This window comes from Misgurnus anguillicaudatus, chromosome 10 (genome assembly GCF_027580225.2).
Source record: "Misgurnus anguillicaudatus chromosome 10, ASM2758022v2, whole genome shotgun sequence".
Classification (NCBI taxonomy): Eukaryota; Metazoa; Chordata; class Actinopteri; order Cypriniformes; family Cobitidae; genus Misgurnus; species Misgurnus anguillicaudatus.
This window is the reverse complement of record NC_073346.2, coordinates 18,151,743-18,170,694: the sequence shown is the minus strand read 5'-3', so window position 1 is coordinate 18,170,694 and position 18,952 is coordinate 18,151,743. Positions and strand designations below refer to the sequence as shown.

Sequence of the window (18,952 nt, the reverse complement as noted above, 5' to 3'; positions counted from 1 at the left end):
TTATAGCTCTTAAATAATCTAAATAATGTGTTAAGTGTATCATTCGTGTTGTTTGTTCCCACGTTAACTTTAGTACTTTATATTCGACACTAACAGCAAAAAGCAGGGGGCACGTGCTTGACGTCATCCGTTTGATTTTATTATGAATTTTTGTTAACAGATTATTTCTTCGGAAGGTTATCAATAACAATCAAGCCATATAATCAATGTCATTGTATTTGTAAGTATATGTAACCAATGACAACCGTTGTAATAATGTACCTTATTAATGCATTCTTAATAACAACAGGCCTTTATTTACTGACAGGTTTCCACTGTACACTTACACAGACAGAGAAATAGTCACAGGAAGAGAGAAGGTGGTAAGGAGGAAAGGGTGGCACAGTTGTACATTCAGAAACCAAAAAAGCAGTGGCAGTATATAAAGAGTGGAAGGACAGAGGGGAAAAAGAGGACAGATGAGTAAAGAGAGTGAGACAGGTGTATGTTGAAAGGGATGATGGGAAAGGCATAACAATAATGTATCTTTCTGTTTCACTGTGATTATTAACAAGTTCTTAAATTACACGATTTAACACACAAATAAATAGACATTCATCAAGCCAATCATTACCGCTCTTAATACTAATACTATTATTGTCATTATTATCACTGTTTATTACCAATAGAGATATTAGAAAAAAATAACTAGCCTATTTGAAAGTGCAAAGACTGGAAATGAAGAAAAATCATGGAACCGACAAACAAAAAATTGATAATAATAGTAATAGTCATTTGTATTTACATACATTTAAGTACAATCAAAATTGCCCAGGTTGAGCTAACATTCTAATACAGCAGAGGGCATTGCACTGTACTGTGAGGTGAGAAAAGGTGCACAAAAAATCTGTCAGTGTGCGTGAAGGTAATCGTTGTGTTATTGTGATTAAAAGAAAGCAATTGCCTACCTACCTGCAGTCTATCAATATTACTAAACACCTTTACTGACTGACTAATCCTCTAACTCTGTACATGTGAATTTCTTAGAGGAATGTATCGAGAGATAGATTGTGCAGAGGAAAGACGGCGTCTGAAGTTAAGTTTCGTAGACAGTATACTGGGCACTAGATGTTATATTAATTATAAAAGGATGTAACTTCCTGGGTCAATAGCTGGATGTGAGTTGATAATTTACAGTGTTGTCAATGTGTCTGATACAGTGTGGTGAGCACATCAATTGGAAGGGTTGTAGGATGAATGAGAATATAATTGTGCCATTTATAAATACTGGGATCTGGGTCGAGAGTGGCAAGATGTTAGTCACACATCTGAGCAAGAGGATATTCATTGTGCATTGCGTTTTGTGGGAGCATAGATTCCAGAGAGAAGCATTGCATTCACAGAGGCTGAGATCCAATAACTGCATTGTTACAGACTTTTCATTTTCTTTAAATGTGTGTAACATGTTATATTTTGGAGTATCTGATTGGCTCAGTAGCGTCGGGGGGTGGAGTCTCTTCCCTCTTTCTTGTTGATGATGATTTGTTGGTCATCACCGGTATCATCAGGTGAATCCACTACTTCTTCCTCATCGTCACAATCTCCTTCCATATCTGTGGCAATGCCCATGCGGTTCTCAAATGACTAACAAGAATAAATTAAAAGAGGCATGTGAGTAACAAATTCCAACAGGCACATTATCAATAATGCTGAGATGTATCGGTGGATCCGTACCTCCATAGGATTAACAATAATGGTGAGGGCTGAATCATCCCATTGGTTACTGCCCTCTTTGGCCCCGCCTCTTGCTCCTTCGCCACGGCGGTGGATGGAACGGATGCGGAAGACACCAAGAATCACCATGACAACCAAAAATCCCACACACACCATGATGATGACTGTTGCGGCTCCTGGAACAACTGTGAGAAGGAGTGAGAAGAAGAGAAAGGGAGACAAAATGTCTAAAATTTATAATAATTCATGATAAATTGAACCAATTCAGATTAATATGTTTTTCTAAACCATACATGTGGCAAATGTATTTTTTTTAAAACAAGGTGCCCAATCATAGATATGTACACTAGATGTCGCCTTGGCTATGGCAGTTCATTGGAACGAATGCGTCAAATAGAGCCGCCATCTTGAAACAGGGGACCCCTGCATCTGTGTCATTGTAGTCAAAGGTGTAACGAAAATAAAATCACCATAAATCGTGAATGCGATTTTCTAGGGCGTTTTTTGTTCATTCCAACAGTCCGACATGTATTTAGCATTGTGTCCAGAAAAAAATTAAAGTTTTAATATTATGAAAATCTACTTTTTCTGACTATAATGCATAGGGCTAGTAGACCTAACATCCATATGCAGCACAAAAGTCCGGCATCGTCCATGAATTCGAAGTACAGACGGAGATCGTAACATTACCTAGCTACTTCCTGTGACAAGACCCCTGTTCCAAGATGGCGGCGGTTTTGACGCATGCTTAGAACCCCAAGGCGACATCTAGTCTATATATCTATGGTGCCCAATAAGGTCAACTGAGATTTTGTCCCAATGTAATGGAGGCTTTGCAAAGAGGCTGTTAATAAAAAATGTAACACTTTAAAACTATATTTAGCAAACAGCAAACCCAAGACTATGCCACACACTTCTCTATCTTAACGGCACAAAACCAAAAAATAATAATGATAATAAAAACAGGTCATTTAATTTTAAGGGCCAAAAGAAGGGTGCAACTACCATAAAAAGTTGACTTCAAAAACCTTATATTGAAAGATAAATTTTTGTGTTTCTGTATATGCGAAGGTATCTACCGGAGTTGCGGTGTGGGTTGGGTAGTGAGTGTCCACTCAGTTCTCCAGTGTGGTGGGATGGATGGAGGAACTGCTGTTGAGATGCCAGAAGATGAGAGGGATGGTACAGACTGTCCAGAGAATGCAGGAAGTTCACCTGCAGGAGAAAGTAACACAAAGAAAGTGTGTAAGACCTCTATAAAGTGTGTGAACCATCAGGAAGTCTATGTATTGGGTTAATGTTGTGTTTTCTGCTGTATATGAAGTGTAGAAGATCCATAACCAGTATTGTTTCTAACCTCTAGCGTGATTTCATTGCTGGTGTAGCGTCCATTCATTTCTGAGCAAGAGAGACGGAACCTCCTCTCAAAACGGGCCGAGCCTTTGGCTAACCGATAACGAATGGAGCGCAACACATCTTCATAAACAGAGATAGACTCCGCTCCTAAAGGAAAAGAATGAAAGGGATTAAATAGTTTTTACAGTTTTTAAATAAAAAAGATTATTGTCCTAGCAATGTAATTTGATATAACAGTAGTGGTATCCAGATTAAGTAAAGTGTTTGGACTTTTTCTTGGATTGGAATTTTTTACTTTATAAAATATTATCATTATGTAATTATTCAAATACCAAACACCAAATACCATTATGGAAATATAGCAAATATTCACGTAAATAAAGTTTTAATCTTCAAACAATTTCTAAAACAGTGACATATTATTCAAAATGTATGTAATTGTGATAAAGGTATTAAACACAATATGGCTGTCAAACATTGTCTAAAATCTTAAAGGGACCATATGATGCAAAATCCACTTTTACACGGTGTTTGAACATTAATGTGTGTTGGCAGTGTGTGAACAAATCCACCCTACAAAAAAAAATCCATCCACTCCTCCTTTTTTAATCGCCATTAAACCAAAGCAGTCATAACCGTGGGTTCACACCAGCCAAGTTTGAGGCGTCTAATTCGCAGCTTGAACATTTTGAGTTTACTCGCTTCATTCGCGTGTGAAAGCCACACATGAAATCGAGTCATTGAGACATTCACGCGGAAATTCGCGTCATGGGAGTGTTCTTGTTAATATGACGTCACACAAACAAAGCCCCGCTCACAGCCACTTAATGACTGGTTAGCTTTACCCAAAAGCTTTTCTAAATGTGTTTGTTAGCACTATTGCACCTAAAGATACTATTGCCCCAGACTGTATTCACAGGAATCAGATCTATTTTGAACTGAAAGCAGTAGCTCACTTGCATTTAAAAATACACATATGAAAACAGCACTTTTTTGCTCCCGTCCAAATAGCGGGATTTTGGACATACTATATGATCTGTCGTGTATTTGATGAAACTTCACAGACACATTCTAAGTACGGATGAGACTTATATTACATCTTGTAAAAAGGTAGCCTGGCTCCGCCCTCCTACGTGCTTCCGCTTAATTTTCATTTCGCTTCAGTACAACGTCTGTGACTGCTGTGTAGAGTTTCGTTTTCTCCGGCAAAAATCTGCAGGTCCAATCAGCGAACAGAGGGGGGGTGGCTAAGAATGATGACGTTGAGGTGGTGCGTCAGTTTGAGTTGTAGTTCATTAATGGCAGCGGAGAAAGATGTGAGAAAAGCTATTCGGTCCGTTGTTGCAAAACTGCAGAATATACAGAAGTTAAAGCCGGAGCAAGAATCATGTTTGCTAAGTTTTGTTGGTCTGGTCATTCGGACTTGTTGTTTCCGTCCGGTTTCGGCAAATGATATACGTCACAACCACATGTTAGCGATTGCCTATGGCAGATCCTGAGTGACTCTGGGCAGATCCAATAGTTTTAAACTTCAACAGAGGACCCTCCTTAACAGAAGTAACGCTTTGCAATGGAGCGTGGCCAGACTCTCTGTACAAATTAAATGAATGTTCGACAGTCTGGTTCGACCAGGCTAATAAATGTGTGTTGGCAGTGTGTAAACCCATTCACCCTACAAAAAAAATCCATCCACTCCCTTGTTTTTTTAATCGCCATTAAACCAAAGCAGTCATAACCATGGGGTCACACCTCCACGCTTGAGGCGTCTAATTCGCGGTTTCTTTGTCACTTGAACATTTTGAGTTTACTAGCTTCATTCGTGTGTGAAAGCCACGCGTGAAATTCTAGTCATCGAGACATTCACCCGGAAATTCGCGTCATGGGAAGGGCTTCTGCGACTCCGCTCAGTTCCTCTAATCACGTAACTTTTCCGCCAAAATTCAAATTTTTTCAACAATGCTCAATTCGCGCGAATGAGGCGGAATCGCATCTACCGCGCTAAACGGCTTTTTCGCACAGCGAGACCTCCAGACGCGTGTCAACACGTCTTCACATTGACTTAACACTGAAATCACTCGCGCTTGATGGCTCTACCGCGGCTGGTGTGAACGCAGCATTAGACATGCCGTTTTAATTATCTTGTTAATATGACGTCACACAAACAAAGCCCCGCTCACAGCCACTTAATGACCGGTTAGCTTTACCAAAAAGCTTTTCTAAATGTGTTTGTTAGCACTAATGCGGCTAAAGTTACTATTTCCTCAGACTGTATTCACAGGAATCAGATCTGTTTTGAACTGAAAGCAGTAGCTCACTTGCATTTAAAAATACACACATGAAAACAGCACTTTTTTGCTCCCGCCCAAATAGGGAAATTTTGGACATACTATATGATCTGTGGTGTATTTGATGAAACTTCACAGACACATTCTAGGCACGCCTGAGACTGCTTGTAAAAATGGCCATATATTTAATAGTTAATTTGATAATCCTAGGTTACTTTTCTTGGACACCTATGTGAATCTCATACATTTACCAAAAGGACCAGTTGGTTAAAATTTCCACTGTTTATGCATATCTCTTCTGTATAAAATGAAAAAATTAATAAATACCGGTAATGGCAATGTAGGCCATTGTGTTAATGATGTCCAGCCCTCTCTCTTTTAATGCATCCATGTCAACCAGAAGCTCCTCCCTTTCAGGGTTTAGCTCCTCCCCCAACGGCTGGACCTCACACCCATCCAGAGTGTGAGCCACGGCATCTGACATCAGAGCTGATAAAGAGACAGAAAACGAGTAAATAACATAACTGCCCTTTGGCCCTAACAAGTAAAAAGTGAGATGAGAGCAAAGTTCTGTCTCTTGTATTACACAAGCTCAAAGCTACAGATAACAGAGAGCAGACTGAAGTGACAAGTAAAGCAGTGGAGTATAGATTAACCTGTGGGCAGATAATAAATTCTATTACTTGCTTTGCTTTGCCTTCCTATCGACAGCGTAATACATTTGCAAATATCAAACAAAACCCTTGACTTCTCTATTCTCAAATGCCCCTGGACAAATCTCTTAGACTGTAATCAAAGTAGATATAGATCTTTTGTTGTAATGAATAAATGCTTCTGAAATAAAAACTCTATTAAGAGGTCAGATATCAAACTGTGAGATTCAAGATGATTAAAGATGTCTTTAAAGACTTTACCCCCTCCTTCCATGCCCTGGGCAGCTGTGTTAACGGCATGAGACAGGGAGCAGACAATGCGAAGCTCTGGAAACAAGGGGACCCCTTGAGGGCCCTCAAATTCAGCGGCTGGCCGAGCCAAGTGGGGTCCCACCCCTGAGAGAGAGATCTGGGGGGCATCAGGCTGAAGTACGACCAGATAACCCTCCAGCTGCTTGAGAGAGAGACAGCTCTCTTCACTGAAACACCTACGGTACGATAAAGATATCAGAGGTTTAAGGACAGATGAATCATTCAGACCATCTTCACTGAAATATATTCTGATGCAGTTCGTGAAACCCTGTTTGTACAGACTTGTGCCCATATGTTTATGAATATGTGTGCCAATAAATCTCTTCACTGTTAGCAGCTGAATAAACTGATCTCCGTTTGAACAATGATAATGCTGTTACAGCTGGTCCATGTGACCTCCTGATTTGATATCTGTTAATAGGGAAGGAAAGCCCCTTATACATGCCTGCCAAAACACTAATTTTGCACTAATTCTCTCAATGATATTCTCATCCAGATAAATGTGCTATTCACTATATAGCCAATATCTTGCTTATTTTAGCAAATATATTATGATAAATTCATTTAAAATGTTATATTAAGTTATAAAGGTACAATAATGAAACATATAAACAATATAAATACAATTTAATATAACAGTCTGTAATCTTAAATCTCACCTTATATGAGAAATTCATTTTTCATTTGTTGTTTGAACATAATTGTGTATCGCCTGCCTATGTGTGTACATAACCACCAAGTCATGATAAAAATCTGCCCACTACTTTTTAATAAATTCCTGTAAAACCTCAACAGTCTCATGGAAAAAGCTGTTGGCGTTTTTTGAGCAAACTGACATCACTTTTCGCAGGTCCCACCCACAACCGTTCAAAGACCACAGTTAGATCATCATTTCTATTTTGAATCTTCTTTACATAATTCATTACAGCACATTCATTATGAACAATAAAGTAAAGGAATTTTCTATTAACCCCGTAAAGTTCAATGTACCGTGGGAGGAACACTGCATTATTTGACAGAACTTCATGACATACAACAAGATACAATATACACAGCAAGGTACAAATAGTGTCCTTTTTGGGCGTTTTTTTTTTAGCCTTTTTCAGTAATGCTAAGGGGTTATAAAACAGTGTATGTTTTTAGTATAGATAACAGTAAATAGGGAGGAAAGCAGCAGCTCATTTGCATATAAAGAGACACACACATAAACAGCACTTTTTCCTACACACCCAAAATTTGGCCTTTTCAACATGGTATAATAACCCATCTATATGGTATTGGACCTAAAACTTCACAGGCACATTCCGGGGACACCTAAGACTAACGGTACATTCAATGCTTCCCATTCACTTTTAATGGGTGACATCATGCGTTACCGAACTGAATTGTGGATCTGTTGGCGCTGCATCACTGCCGTTGCTCGCGGCAGAAGTTGAAGATTTCTCAACTTTTCAAGCGGCAACGCGTGCTTCAGCCAATCAGATCACCTTATGCAACTAACCAAGGCAGAGCCAGCCAATTACGGTTATGAAAGACGGGAGCATGTGTTGCGGCCACTGTGATTGGCTGTTGGTCAGGCTTCAGACAAGCCTTCCGTCAAGCCTTAACGCTTTCGCCCCGTGTGAATGTACCGTTATATTTTATGTAGAAAAATTGCTATATTAGGTGACCTTTAAAATGCTCCCACATAAAAAAATACTGTAGTATACTTTAGTATTTACTATAGTAAACTGTAGTAAATTATAGTATTTACTACCCATACCGTAGTATTAACTATAGTAAACTCATAAACTGTAGTAGTACCATAGTATACTTAAGTTCTTCTTATTACAGTAAACTATAGTGTATTGTAGTTTACTATAGGATATTATAGTATTTACTAGAGAAATGTTACATTTTCTATAGTAAGTTTACCATAAATTGCTATAGTACTTTAATACAGTTTACATTATTACAGAATGGTTCAAAAACACTATAGTATTTACTAGAGTCATTTAATTCATTTCCTATAGTTAGATTACTATAAATTACTATAGTACTTTTAATACAGTTTACTGTAACACATTTACTATAGTATGTTTTAAAAACACTATAGTATTTACTAGAGTAATTTTACTACATTTTTCTATGGTAATTTTACTATAATATACTATAGTATTTTTCATTTGAGCTGGTTGGGTTTAAATGTTTAAGCAAGAGCATTACAAATATAGGGGTGGTTTCCCGGTCAGGTATAAGACTAGTTCTAGACTAAAATATATGTAAGAGTTGTCCAAACTGAAACAACGTGCACTGCATATCTTAAAATACATCAGTGCCCTTTCTTTTGCTTCAAAATGCACACAAGCAATGTTTTTAGTAAGGCATGTTCATTAAAACTTGTTATATTTCCTAATTAAACTAAGGCCTAGTCTTGGCTTAAACTAATCCCTGTCTGGGAAATGGCATGATATTTAAAATAAATATATTAAAGGAATATATATGATGCTTACCTAAGAGTGGTAGTAAGTTTCAGAGGACGGACGCCAGGGGTTGCAAATCGTAAAGAATTTCTGTATGTCACCTGCTGAACCGCACGGTTAAAACTTTCAATGTCGTCTCCTTCTAAAACCAGCACAGACTGGCTTGGGTTCACATGTACCTGATGAAGCAAAGCTTAAGTTAGTGAAGTTAAGCAAATGTATACATCAAAGGCATATTCCTAGTTAAATACAACTTAAGTCCATGGTTTCTGTTGATGATGTAGACATTAGTTTGTAAAAGCAAGGAAAACCTATTGGGCTAATCTACAACAGGAAAAAACGTTAGCATTTGCATATGACTGTGTAAAGTTATGAAAGCTTGATTTTATTGTACCTTCATGCCTGACCCCAAAGTCTCAAGGTCCCCGAAATCAAGCCCCTCTCGACAAGCATACAGACACTCCACTACACTGTGTGGCTCCACATTTCCTGGACGCACGGTCAAACCTGACAACAGCCCCTTGTAGCCACTGACAAACTTCCCTATAGGGCAAAATGGGATTTTAAATGTATGCATTGTTCCCAAACATTCACATAAAATCATAATTAAGTTTTATGTTAGTTTTGAGATCATCTTTATGCCATCAATGGGGCAGTTTTCCAAACAGGGCTTAGATTAGTCCAAGACTAGATCTTAGTTATATTAAGACATTTAAATTATTTTATCAAACACACCTTACAAAAACCAATAGTGGTGTGTGCATCGTGAGACAAAACAATGGCAGTGATATGTGTTAAAATATGTCATTGCAAGGTGTTTTGAAATTAAGGCAGCTCAAACATGCATTTTAGTCTGGGACTAGGATATGCCCTGTCAGGGAAACCGCCCCATAGTGTATGTCGACATAATTAACTTCCTATATAGTTATATTAACTATGGTAAGACAACAATTTTATGAGGTTTATTAACATTAAACACATTCTGTGATTTGCACACCTGTGTCCTTGCTCTCCGGCATGGTGTTGTTCAAAATATCTTTGGGTTTCTCCTCTGGCTCTGTAGGAATGAAATAGAGCAATGGGACTGAGTAAGAGTAATTTCATTCATTAGAAGCCTTAGCCCAGTGTCAAAACATCAGTTGATAAAGCAGTTTTAAGAGGTGATTAACAGACTACGTGACCCAGTTAGCCGAACAGCAGGAGACTAAAATCTCTGCTACACATACACACGCCGAGCGCGTGCCACAGCGTGCTAGAACGGTTCTGTTTATCTAAATAATTGATGCGACTAAGAGTATTAATAGCTATCTGAATCACACACAGTCTCAGAAAGAACGTGACGAAAGATTTCTGCTTTGCCTACTGCTGATATCTATTCACCAAAGATTTAAGGTTTTTTTATTTTATTTACCCCAGCATGCTCCAATGACCAGTCGTTGATGTGGTGCAGGGTTGGGGATAGCTCCGTTGTCATGGATGAGAGCAGGGTCGAAGGTCACACCATCGACATAGAGTGTGACGGAGGGGAACTGCACACTAAGGGACAGGTGATGCCACTCACTGTCACACACCTGTTCCAGAGTCAGACGTGAAAGTTCAGCTAAGTAAGTTGTACACAGATCAGAACAATGTATCTGTTAACTCGTATCCTATTACAGACTCTGACCCCTTCAACCACCCGTTGCAAAATCATCCGCTAAACCAAATTAGTAAGTCCACAAAGCCAGCCATGCTTCAAACTGAGTACCCAAGCAACCAAGATTAATCAGAGTTGAGTCACCTGTTCCAGCTTCCAGAGGAATTTGACAGGTCTTGCGGCTGACACATCCGGCCAATAGAAAAGAGAGAGACGACAGCCGTGTACCGATAGGGAGTAGTGAGAATATGAATCATCTGGAACACACAGTTAAACAGAACGTCTTACTTAAAATAAAACATAATGTTCTTACAAAACTGCTAGTGTATATAAAACCAGCTGCATATTTTACTTTAATATGTTATATTTTGGATTTAAATGATGTGTGGTAAGTCAATCATGTTTATTTTTGTGTAAATTACAGACTGACCATTCTTAACAGTGCTGCAGACAATAGTCTCCTCCTCTTTACGGGTTCCTCTCGCCTGATTGGTGGGTGGCTGAGTGCTAGCTCCTCCTCTTCGCATCCACAGCTGCAGGGTGAAGTGGTCACCTGACACTGCTGAAGCAACCGAATCAGGTACTACGGCAACATGGGTGGAGCCATTGAAAGAGAAGACCAGAGATGAATCAGAGGATGGCAGCGTCGGTAGCGCAGCAGTCCAATTGGTTGCAGGCGATGGAGGTGGAAGAAGGTCGACTTCACCCCTCACGGCACCTGAAAACGAAATTGATTTAAAAACACATCTGCTGTTTAAAAATTCCAACCATGACATATTGAACACTATATGTCCTCATTTGAGTGGATTTGCATTCTGGAGATAATGGAATGATTTAGGACAATAAGACATTTTCCCATCTGCTCTAAATGAGATAAACAGTCGGGCAACAGAGACCAGAAGAGATAAACTCCAAGTCCACAGTAAGCATTTTTCCTCTAATCACTGCTAATCCTATTTAACAAGGACTTGCTTCCATCATCAAATTCAAACCTAATGAGAAAGTGAAAATGTTTCTCAGATCAGCCGGAGCGGTTTGCAAACGTACCACAGAGTCTGCGCACAGATCGATCGGAGTAGCTGTCCCTGTCACAGCCCTTCCCAATATGACCCGTCTGAAGCTCAACAGTAGCCTGGATGTTCCAGACAGTCTCCTCACAGGTTTCCAAGTGCAGGTTAGGGAAGAGAGGGATACTGCCCGAGCCAGGGGTATACTCAATCCGCTTTGACCATCCTGTCATTCAAACACAAACATTGGATTACACAGTTCAGCAACACAGGTTTCCAATATCTGCTAATTCAGATGCAAAACCCTCTAAGTGCGTCTGACATGGTTCTTGTAAATTAGCAATTGTTTTCAAGCTCTTGGGTTTAGTAATTTTACTTTTATGGCAAAGAAAAGGTTATTAGTTAGTAACTGGAATGCCTTATTTATTTCACAGCAAAACCCTCTAAGTGCATGGAAAAATCCACTCTTCTTAAAAAGTCTCCAGTCACTCTTTACTGTCATTTCTGTATTAATGTAAATCACTTAAAAATGCGGTCAATATCCAAATATATTCGGTAAACCTTCTTTAACCTTTTCCTTGTTCATTAGTTCTTTTTCTTCTGTGTACTTGGGAGGTCTTTTGGTTTATTAGATTTCAAATCAGTGGCGGACAGTTTTTGAAGGTGTTCGATGCAAAGTTAGTTACAACAGGTATGTAGCCCGTCATGTGTGTGGTTTCTTTTTTTCAAAATATGTGTTCTGCGTTTTAAGAGATCGTGTGTGCATCACATGTCTTCTCAAAATAAGTGCCTGCTGCAGATGCGTCTAAAGGTTTTATAATAAAAGAGACGCTTGCCAGATACTTGCATAATCTCATGCGTAATCAAAGTTTAATTTTAAGGGAGTGTCTTGTGTCTCTTTTATCATAAACGGTTTTGACGCGTGTGCAGCAGGCACAAAACACGTGATGCACACACGATCGCTCGACACGCAGGACACACATTTTGGAAAAGGGAACCACACACATGATACCCCGAACACTTATTTTGAATTAGCGCCCCTCGGATGAGGAGTCTCGATCCGCCACTGTTTCAAATAGGTTTAAATAGATTTCACTCTTGGACCCCACTGTATTTAAATGTTGTCAATTAAATAATTAAAGAGCCCCTATTTACCTTTTATTTATTTATGCATTTGGCAGACGCTTTTATCTAAAGCGACTTACAGTGCATTACAAGCTATTAGGGGTGTGACGAAACACTCAATCCACGAGACGAGACAAGACACGAGATTGGGTTCACGAGAACGAGATTATATTTTTACACTTTTAAGAAATCCTCAATGATAAAATAAATGAATAAGAAACTGAAATCACATTATTTTTAAATGTTTGAACTAATCAAGGACTGGCCGTAACAATTATTTTGCTAACTGATAATGAAGTAATTTGTTATTTTTGGGTAATAAAAATATAAGTAACATTAAACAACATTACATTAACAAACACATTACATTTGTGGCCTATAAATAAAAAGCATTGTGTATTATAACAAATGCCTGCAGGGGGCGATAGTGGGCTCATTTCGTAGATGCTATCTTTACTTTCACTTTAGACAGAGAAACACTTATTTTTTGCCAAACAATGTTTAAATCCATTTAAATATTTAATATATGTCCATTTCTTTACAATAGAAATGATACAGCCACTGTCATTTTTTAGCAAGAACATGCAGACATTAAATCATATAAACTCTAAGTGAGGGTTTAATCTGCTGAGACTTCACATCTGACACTGATCGACAGACAAACACAACGTGTCTCAGACTTCATACGAGTTGGTAAACTTTATAATTGTTAATATTCTATAATAAAACATTCTTTTACGGCCAGCATTTCAACCTCCACGAGAAATCCCGTGACATAATTAATCTCGCGAGACACATTTAATCTCATGAGATCTCGTCGCACGAAATCTTATCACACCCCTACAAGCTATACATTTTTATCAGTACTTGTAATCCCTGGGTTCGAACCCATGACATTTTGCGTTGCAAATGCAATGCTCTACCACTGAGCTATACAGTAACACATTTATGATTTCACATTTCTTTTGGTGTGTAAGTGTGTGTTAGGAAAGGTAAACAATCTGCAAAGTTACTAATCCCAACGTCTACAATAACGCAAGTTATAGTCTCCAACTGAAATCTCTTGTCTTAAACTACAATGAACACAGGGATAGTCGGCAACAGTTTACTTGAGGTTTTCGGCTAATGCCATGGATAGTTGGCCAATCAGAGCACACCACGCTTTTTAGAACAATGAGCCTTTTTTACAATTTGACATGTTTCAAAGAGGCAGGGCATAGAGGAGCAACAATAATGTACGGTATGTGTAAAATAATGTGCTTTTTAACCATAAATCACACGAACGCATTGCATTACACCAAATACACAAGGTACCGTTCTTTTTAGCAACGTCACAGGGGCTCTTTAACATTCAATTGAAATTTTTTTAAATTCAAGACAATTGTGTTTGCGAAAAACAATTAATCACAAAATACTCTGTAACCAAATATAATTGCGAGTAATTACCAATCCAGCCCGGCTTGCAGGAAGGTTTGACAGTGACGATGACCTGAGCGTCAGCCTGAGCCCGATTCTTTCCACAGTCAAATGCTGTAACCCAAAAACTGTGGACGCGCTGGCGTTTAGAGTCCAGAGGTTCGGTGTTCTTAATGTTACCTGAGGTTGTGAGAGAGGGAGGAAGTTCATATAATCAGAAATTAGGATATTTTAAAGGTAAGTGCAAGGAACTTATAAAGAGATAGAAGACCTAATTCTAATAGACCATATTGAAAATTGCCATGGACACTGGCAGCATATGATGAAGAAAGTATGAAAAGGCAAAACCATCAAAAGCCTCTCGAAATGAGAAATAAGGCAGAACACACAAAGCAAAAAAATTATGGACAGATGAAGGCCAACAGCGAACTGAAAGAGAGCGAGTGAGCGAGGGAGTAAAAGAAATAGAGTTAAGGGTGGCACAATAAATAAAAGGATATTCACAGAATGGTGTCTGGTTCAGTCTGACCCAAATTACAAAACCACACACACACAACAGCAGAAAATCTGCAGAGTCATGGCCAAACCTAGAACCATTTTTCGTGCGCCTTTCTTTTTGTATCTTTCTCCATTGTTTTCTGTTCCTCTCTGTTGGCCAAGTGCTTCTTCGTCAGCATTTGCCATGTTACAAAATGTCGGCTATTGATCGGCTTCCCTAAATCTGTCAATGGACGCGCTAATCTGCATTGAATGGCTATCAGCAAGGGTGAATATACCTCAATCTAAATCCAGCAACTTTTTGTCATGGGAAAGCAGCTATTTGATGATTCCCTAATGACCTATATATTGAAAAACAAATAGTTATGGGTGATATAAGTGTGGGACATGTCATTCTCACCATCATTGTCAATTGTGAATGGCACGTTGGGCGTGATGATGTCATAGAAGCAAATCTGGCTATACTGAGGGGAACAGTCGGCATCCACTGCTTCAACCCGCACGATACGATCAAACAGGCGACCCTCAGGCACAGATGCCTCATAGCGACGCTCCACAAAGACAGGTGAGAACTCGTTCACGTCATTTACCCGAACGTGCACTGTGGCCCTGGGAAAAAAATGGCGTTAGGTGCACAACCCTAAATAATTTCAAATATTATACTTAAGTGAAAGTTACACTTACTTGTGGGATTTCTTGCTGTTAGTGCCGTCAGGACCCTCGCCGCAGTCATAAGCCTGAATGGTGAAGCTGTGCTCCTTTTGACTTTCGCAATCCAGAGGCTCCTTGGACCGAACCAGACCTTCTCCAGTGGACCGGTCCAACACAACTGCCTCGAACTGTGCAGAACCAGAACCACCCGGTCCATTGTGAACCCTAAATCCACAGATCTCCCCTTAAAACAGAGAGAGAGGAGGTTATAGTGAGGAATGTGTTATGTGTAAAACATGAAAGCATCTATTGAATGCTCTCCAGAAAGTAAACGCTTATCTGCCTTCATGTCACACATGACATGGCACTGTGTGGCAATGTTAGCTCAGGCAGCGTCTGTCAGCTCTAATCCCCGTTTAATTCGTATCATTTGTGTAAACATAACATGTAATCACTTACTGTAGCACTAAACTAGCTGTCCAAAAACATCTATCTAGAGCCTGTCGTTTAACATTACACTAGAAACAATATCATATTAGGTTGATAATAAGCTATTACATACTGAGTGCCAATGCATGATTACTCTTCCTTTTCACACAAGAGCCATAAGTGTACTAAACAACTAGAGCATTTTTGTCATTATCAGCATCTTTACCGGCGTAGTGCAGGGGCGCATCTTTATCCAGCGCAAACAGAGGTGGGTTGAGCAGGACAGTATTGTCGTTTTCCATGACGATTCCCTGGTACTCTGTTTCGATCCATGGCTTGTGTTTATTGGCTGAGAATGAACAATGACAAATGCATGAAAGTGGGTGAGATCCACAAAAACAATCTTTGATACATAAACAGCTATTTTTTGGTGAAGGTGAAAGTTCAAAAGCAAACACATACAGTTAAAGTCAGATCAGATGAGAATCTAGAATACGTTAGCATAGCAGCAGATGGTGCAATGGTTTGGCCATATGCATAACACTTGCACATTAAGTTACAAACATATCCATATGGGAATCTACATTAAACCAAACTGAGTGACATACACACACACATTCAGACACACACAAACCAAACACACAGCAGCCCACACCTCACCGCTTTGCAGAGTAATTAGTTGTAGAGATGTTTTGGCCTGATCGCACACGGGGAGGTATATTGCACCTATCGTTCAAGTGCAGACAGACAGCTCACCCTGAACAATCTGACAGGGACCCAACCATACAAATCCCACTCTCGGGCAAACTCACGAGGACATTTATCAGTGGAAACGGAGGTAAACACAGTTTTTCTACTAAATCCAATTCTTCACCCTGCGAATTCAATTTCCTTTCAAACATTTTTCTAAAGGTACAAATTTGGAAACACATTTCATGTGATAAGTGGGTCACATACAGAAATCTCATTAAAATACGAAGTAAAATGACTGAACAATATATACAGCTGTGTGCTGACCACAATGCAGCAGTCGGTAACATGTGCATGAGAATTGTGACTGCATATTGACCCGCTCACTCTCGTGTTTCATCTCAATCTTTCTTTTTTTGGCATTTATCTCTCTAGCTTTCTTTCTGTCTCCCACCCACCCACGCCCGCGTGCATCCCTCTCATCCCTCACTCAGCCATATAACATTAATCTGAGCATCAAATCGCTGGATTACTCTTTGGATTATAGAGCGAGAGACATCACTTTGCCTCCGCCATCACACGTGCTTTTTTACACATTGACCCGACCGGTGCTTTTCATATGACTGTCAACTGTGGTGACAGTGGATTGATAGCAATAACTTAAACGCGTTGAGCGTAAATTCAGAAAAATAGCATCTCTGCTTTCCAATGTCCTAAAAATAGCATAGACAAGAAGAGATAATCTTTCACCCTCTTCTTCAAGGACAAGACAGCCGACCTCTCTCCTTCTCTCTCTCTCTTCCTCTCTCATAGTAACCTTACAATATACATCACATGTGTATCCTTCATTAGCATATTTGCACTTTTCTCTTTCTCGCTCACTCTCTACTAAATAGTTCCTTTTATCTATTCTCCCTTCTTTTGTTATGTCATACCATAATGTGTTATATTGAATTCACTTTCAGTTTTATTCATCATGTCTCTTTCTATGTCACCTTGAAACGCATCCCATCCCACCAAGCACAAGACACGATTTAGACGTCGCTTTTTGGGCTAAATGAAAGCCATGACTTGATTTAGCCCCCAAAAAAACAACACCTAAATGGTGTCTTGTGCTTGGTGGGATCTTTTGGTGTCTAAACCATGTGATCTCACCACTCTCTTTCTTCATTTAAGACACGGGAAGCATAATATTCTTGGGGAACGGTCCGAATATTGGCATCATTTCAAATTTGACAGCCATGACATGCAACAGTAATAAATCATGTGGCTTGCACAAGACAGTTTTACGGACAAATCATCAACACAATGCTCAATATCAACATTCAAAAGGATGGAGGAGACTGACCTTTGTTGCCATGGGCAACCGAAGTCAAGCAAAAGAGGAGAAAGGAGAGAAAACTCATTCTGGCCATCTGAGGGAGGAAGGTAAAGGCAGAAGGGGAAGGACAGAGGGAAATACATGCATTAACCTGATATAAAGCAGTTTAAGCACAGAGGAGAGACAGTGTGCGCAGAGACAGAGAGACAGACATTTTACCTTGAACATCACACTGGGGTTTTATACTCAAATATAGATTCTCTGCTCTGTGTTATACACTAAATATCATTATATACATATATGATGGTAATAATAATACGCTTTACAACATTTTTGTAGCTTAGGCCTTGCACGGCCAATGAGAGCTGGTTTGCAGTGCTTACCCAGACTTATGCGGATTTTTATACTGCCTATATTTACTGTTGACAATCACTTAGCACGAAACCCGCATTTAATACACGAGTGCGCGTGAAATTAAAGAAGTCTGCGCATCCTTGTTCACACGCGCTTGCAGGTGTATCCTCGAGAGCGTGCGCGCGCGTACACTGCTATCACATTCGCTCAAGAGCACAGGTTTGTTAACAGTATAAATTAAGAGATTCCTGACACATGTCCTCGCTTTTCGTCACAGAAATACGAGAAGACGACAATTTATCTGTATTATTTACATTTATATATTGTAAATTCAGATTAAAGGCTGTAAACTTGTCAGACGGGACTTAACGTACCGGGTTTTCTCCCATATCGGAGTTAAATGCGTTACATATGTCACATATGTCTATGCGACAAACATGCATCGATTTTAAGCCAATGGATACGTTTAAGCGACTTGACATCAATATATCTACAAAGCAGAAATGAGACTCTACATAGTAAGACCCCAATCCGAAGCACAAAGATTAAATTAGAAATATAATTCTGGGATAAAATGAAACGTTACCGTGAGGTGTGAGATGGTACCCTGCTCAGTTTCCTCCACGCATCCGTCACACACTCACACCTATGACACCGCCGACACACGAGCTCACCGTACACAACGGGCCTCCCTGAATTATATAAACTGTGAGAAGACGTAAAACTGAATTTTGAAGTGTACGGTACGTTAGATGACAAGAAACCAATGTCCTGTCTTCGACGGATACCGTGAGAAAAAGACACGGTGCAATAGCGGTGCTATCTCCTCCTTCACGCAGTTTCTTAACCCGCCCACACTGCGTCTCTCTCTCTCTCACCCCCGAACTCACGAATTTACGAAGGCTACTGTGGTAAAGGTTTGCTTTTATATATGTATGATCAACTCTTCACCATTGGTAGGTAAGACCTACGCAGATCGTTAATATTAATTAGACATTCGGTGCTTATTGGAATGTGATAACGCGATTAATTAAAATTCAAGAA

At 39.5% G+C, this 18,952-nt stretch overlaps 1 protein-coding gene across 2 annotated transcripts; it reads right to left on the bottom strand.

Moving 5' to 3' along the window:
* Positions 1 to 117: 117 nt before the first annotated feature.
* Positions 118 to 18,801, bottom strand: clstn3 (calsyntenin 3). Of its 2 annotated transcripts, XM_055209820.2 has the most exons (19): positions 18,495 to 18,801; positions 17,582 to 17,648; positions 15,770 to 15,892; positions 15,148 to 15,358; positions 14,864 to 15,072; positions 13,996 to 14,145; positions 11,465 to 11,650; positions 10,848 to 11,135; positions 10,562 to 10,674; positions 10,193 to 10,352; positions 9,779 to 9,838; positions 9,176 to 9,324; positions 8,812 to 8,960; positions 6,269 to 6,495; positions 5,682 to 5,843; positions 3,071 to 3,216; positions 2,793 to 2,928; positions 1,714 to 1,898; positions 118 to 1,623 (listed from the first exon to the last, which is right to left on the bottom strand). In XM_055209820.2, exons 2-19 carry the CDS (start codon positions 17,646 to 17,648, stop codon positions 1,471 to 1,473), a joined length of 2,874 nt encoding a protein of 957 aa, XP_055065795.1. In that variant the 5' UTR covers positions 18,495 to 18,801; the 3' UTR covers positions 118 to 1,470. The 2 variants fall into 2 exon arrangements, with proteins under 2 accessions (XP_055065795.1, XP_055065796.1); XM_055209821.2 differs by lacking the exon at positions 17,582 to 17,648.
* Positions 18,802 to 18,952: the final 151 nt, after the last annotated feature.

Coding starts and splice junctions, on each gene's coding strand:
- clstn3 (XM_055209820.2), bottom strand. CDS start 17,648: ATGGCCAGAATGAGTTTTCTCTCCTTTCTCCTCTTTTGCTTGACTTCG. Junction 15,893..17,581: donor GGTTGCCCATGGCAACAAAG/GTCAGTCTCCTC, acceptor GTTCATTCTCAG/CCAATAAACACAAGCCATGG. Junction 3,217..5,681: donor GGCCTACATTGCCATTACCG/GTATTTATTAAT, acceptor CTTTTCCTTTAG/GAGCGGAGTCTATCTCTGTT.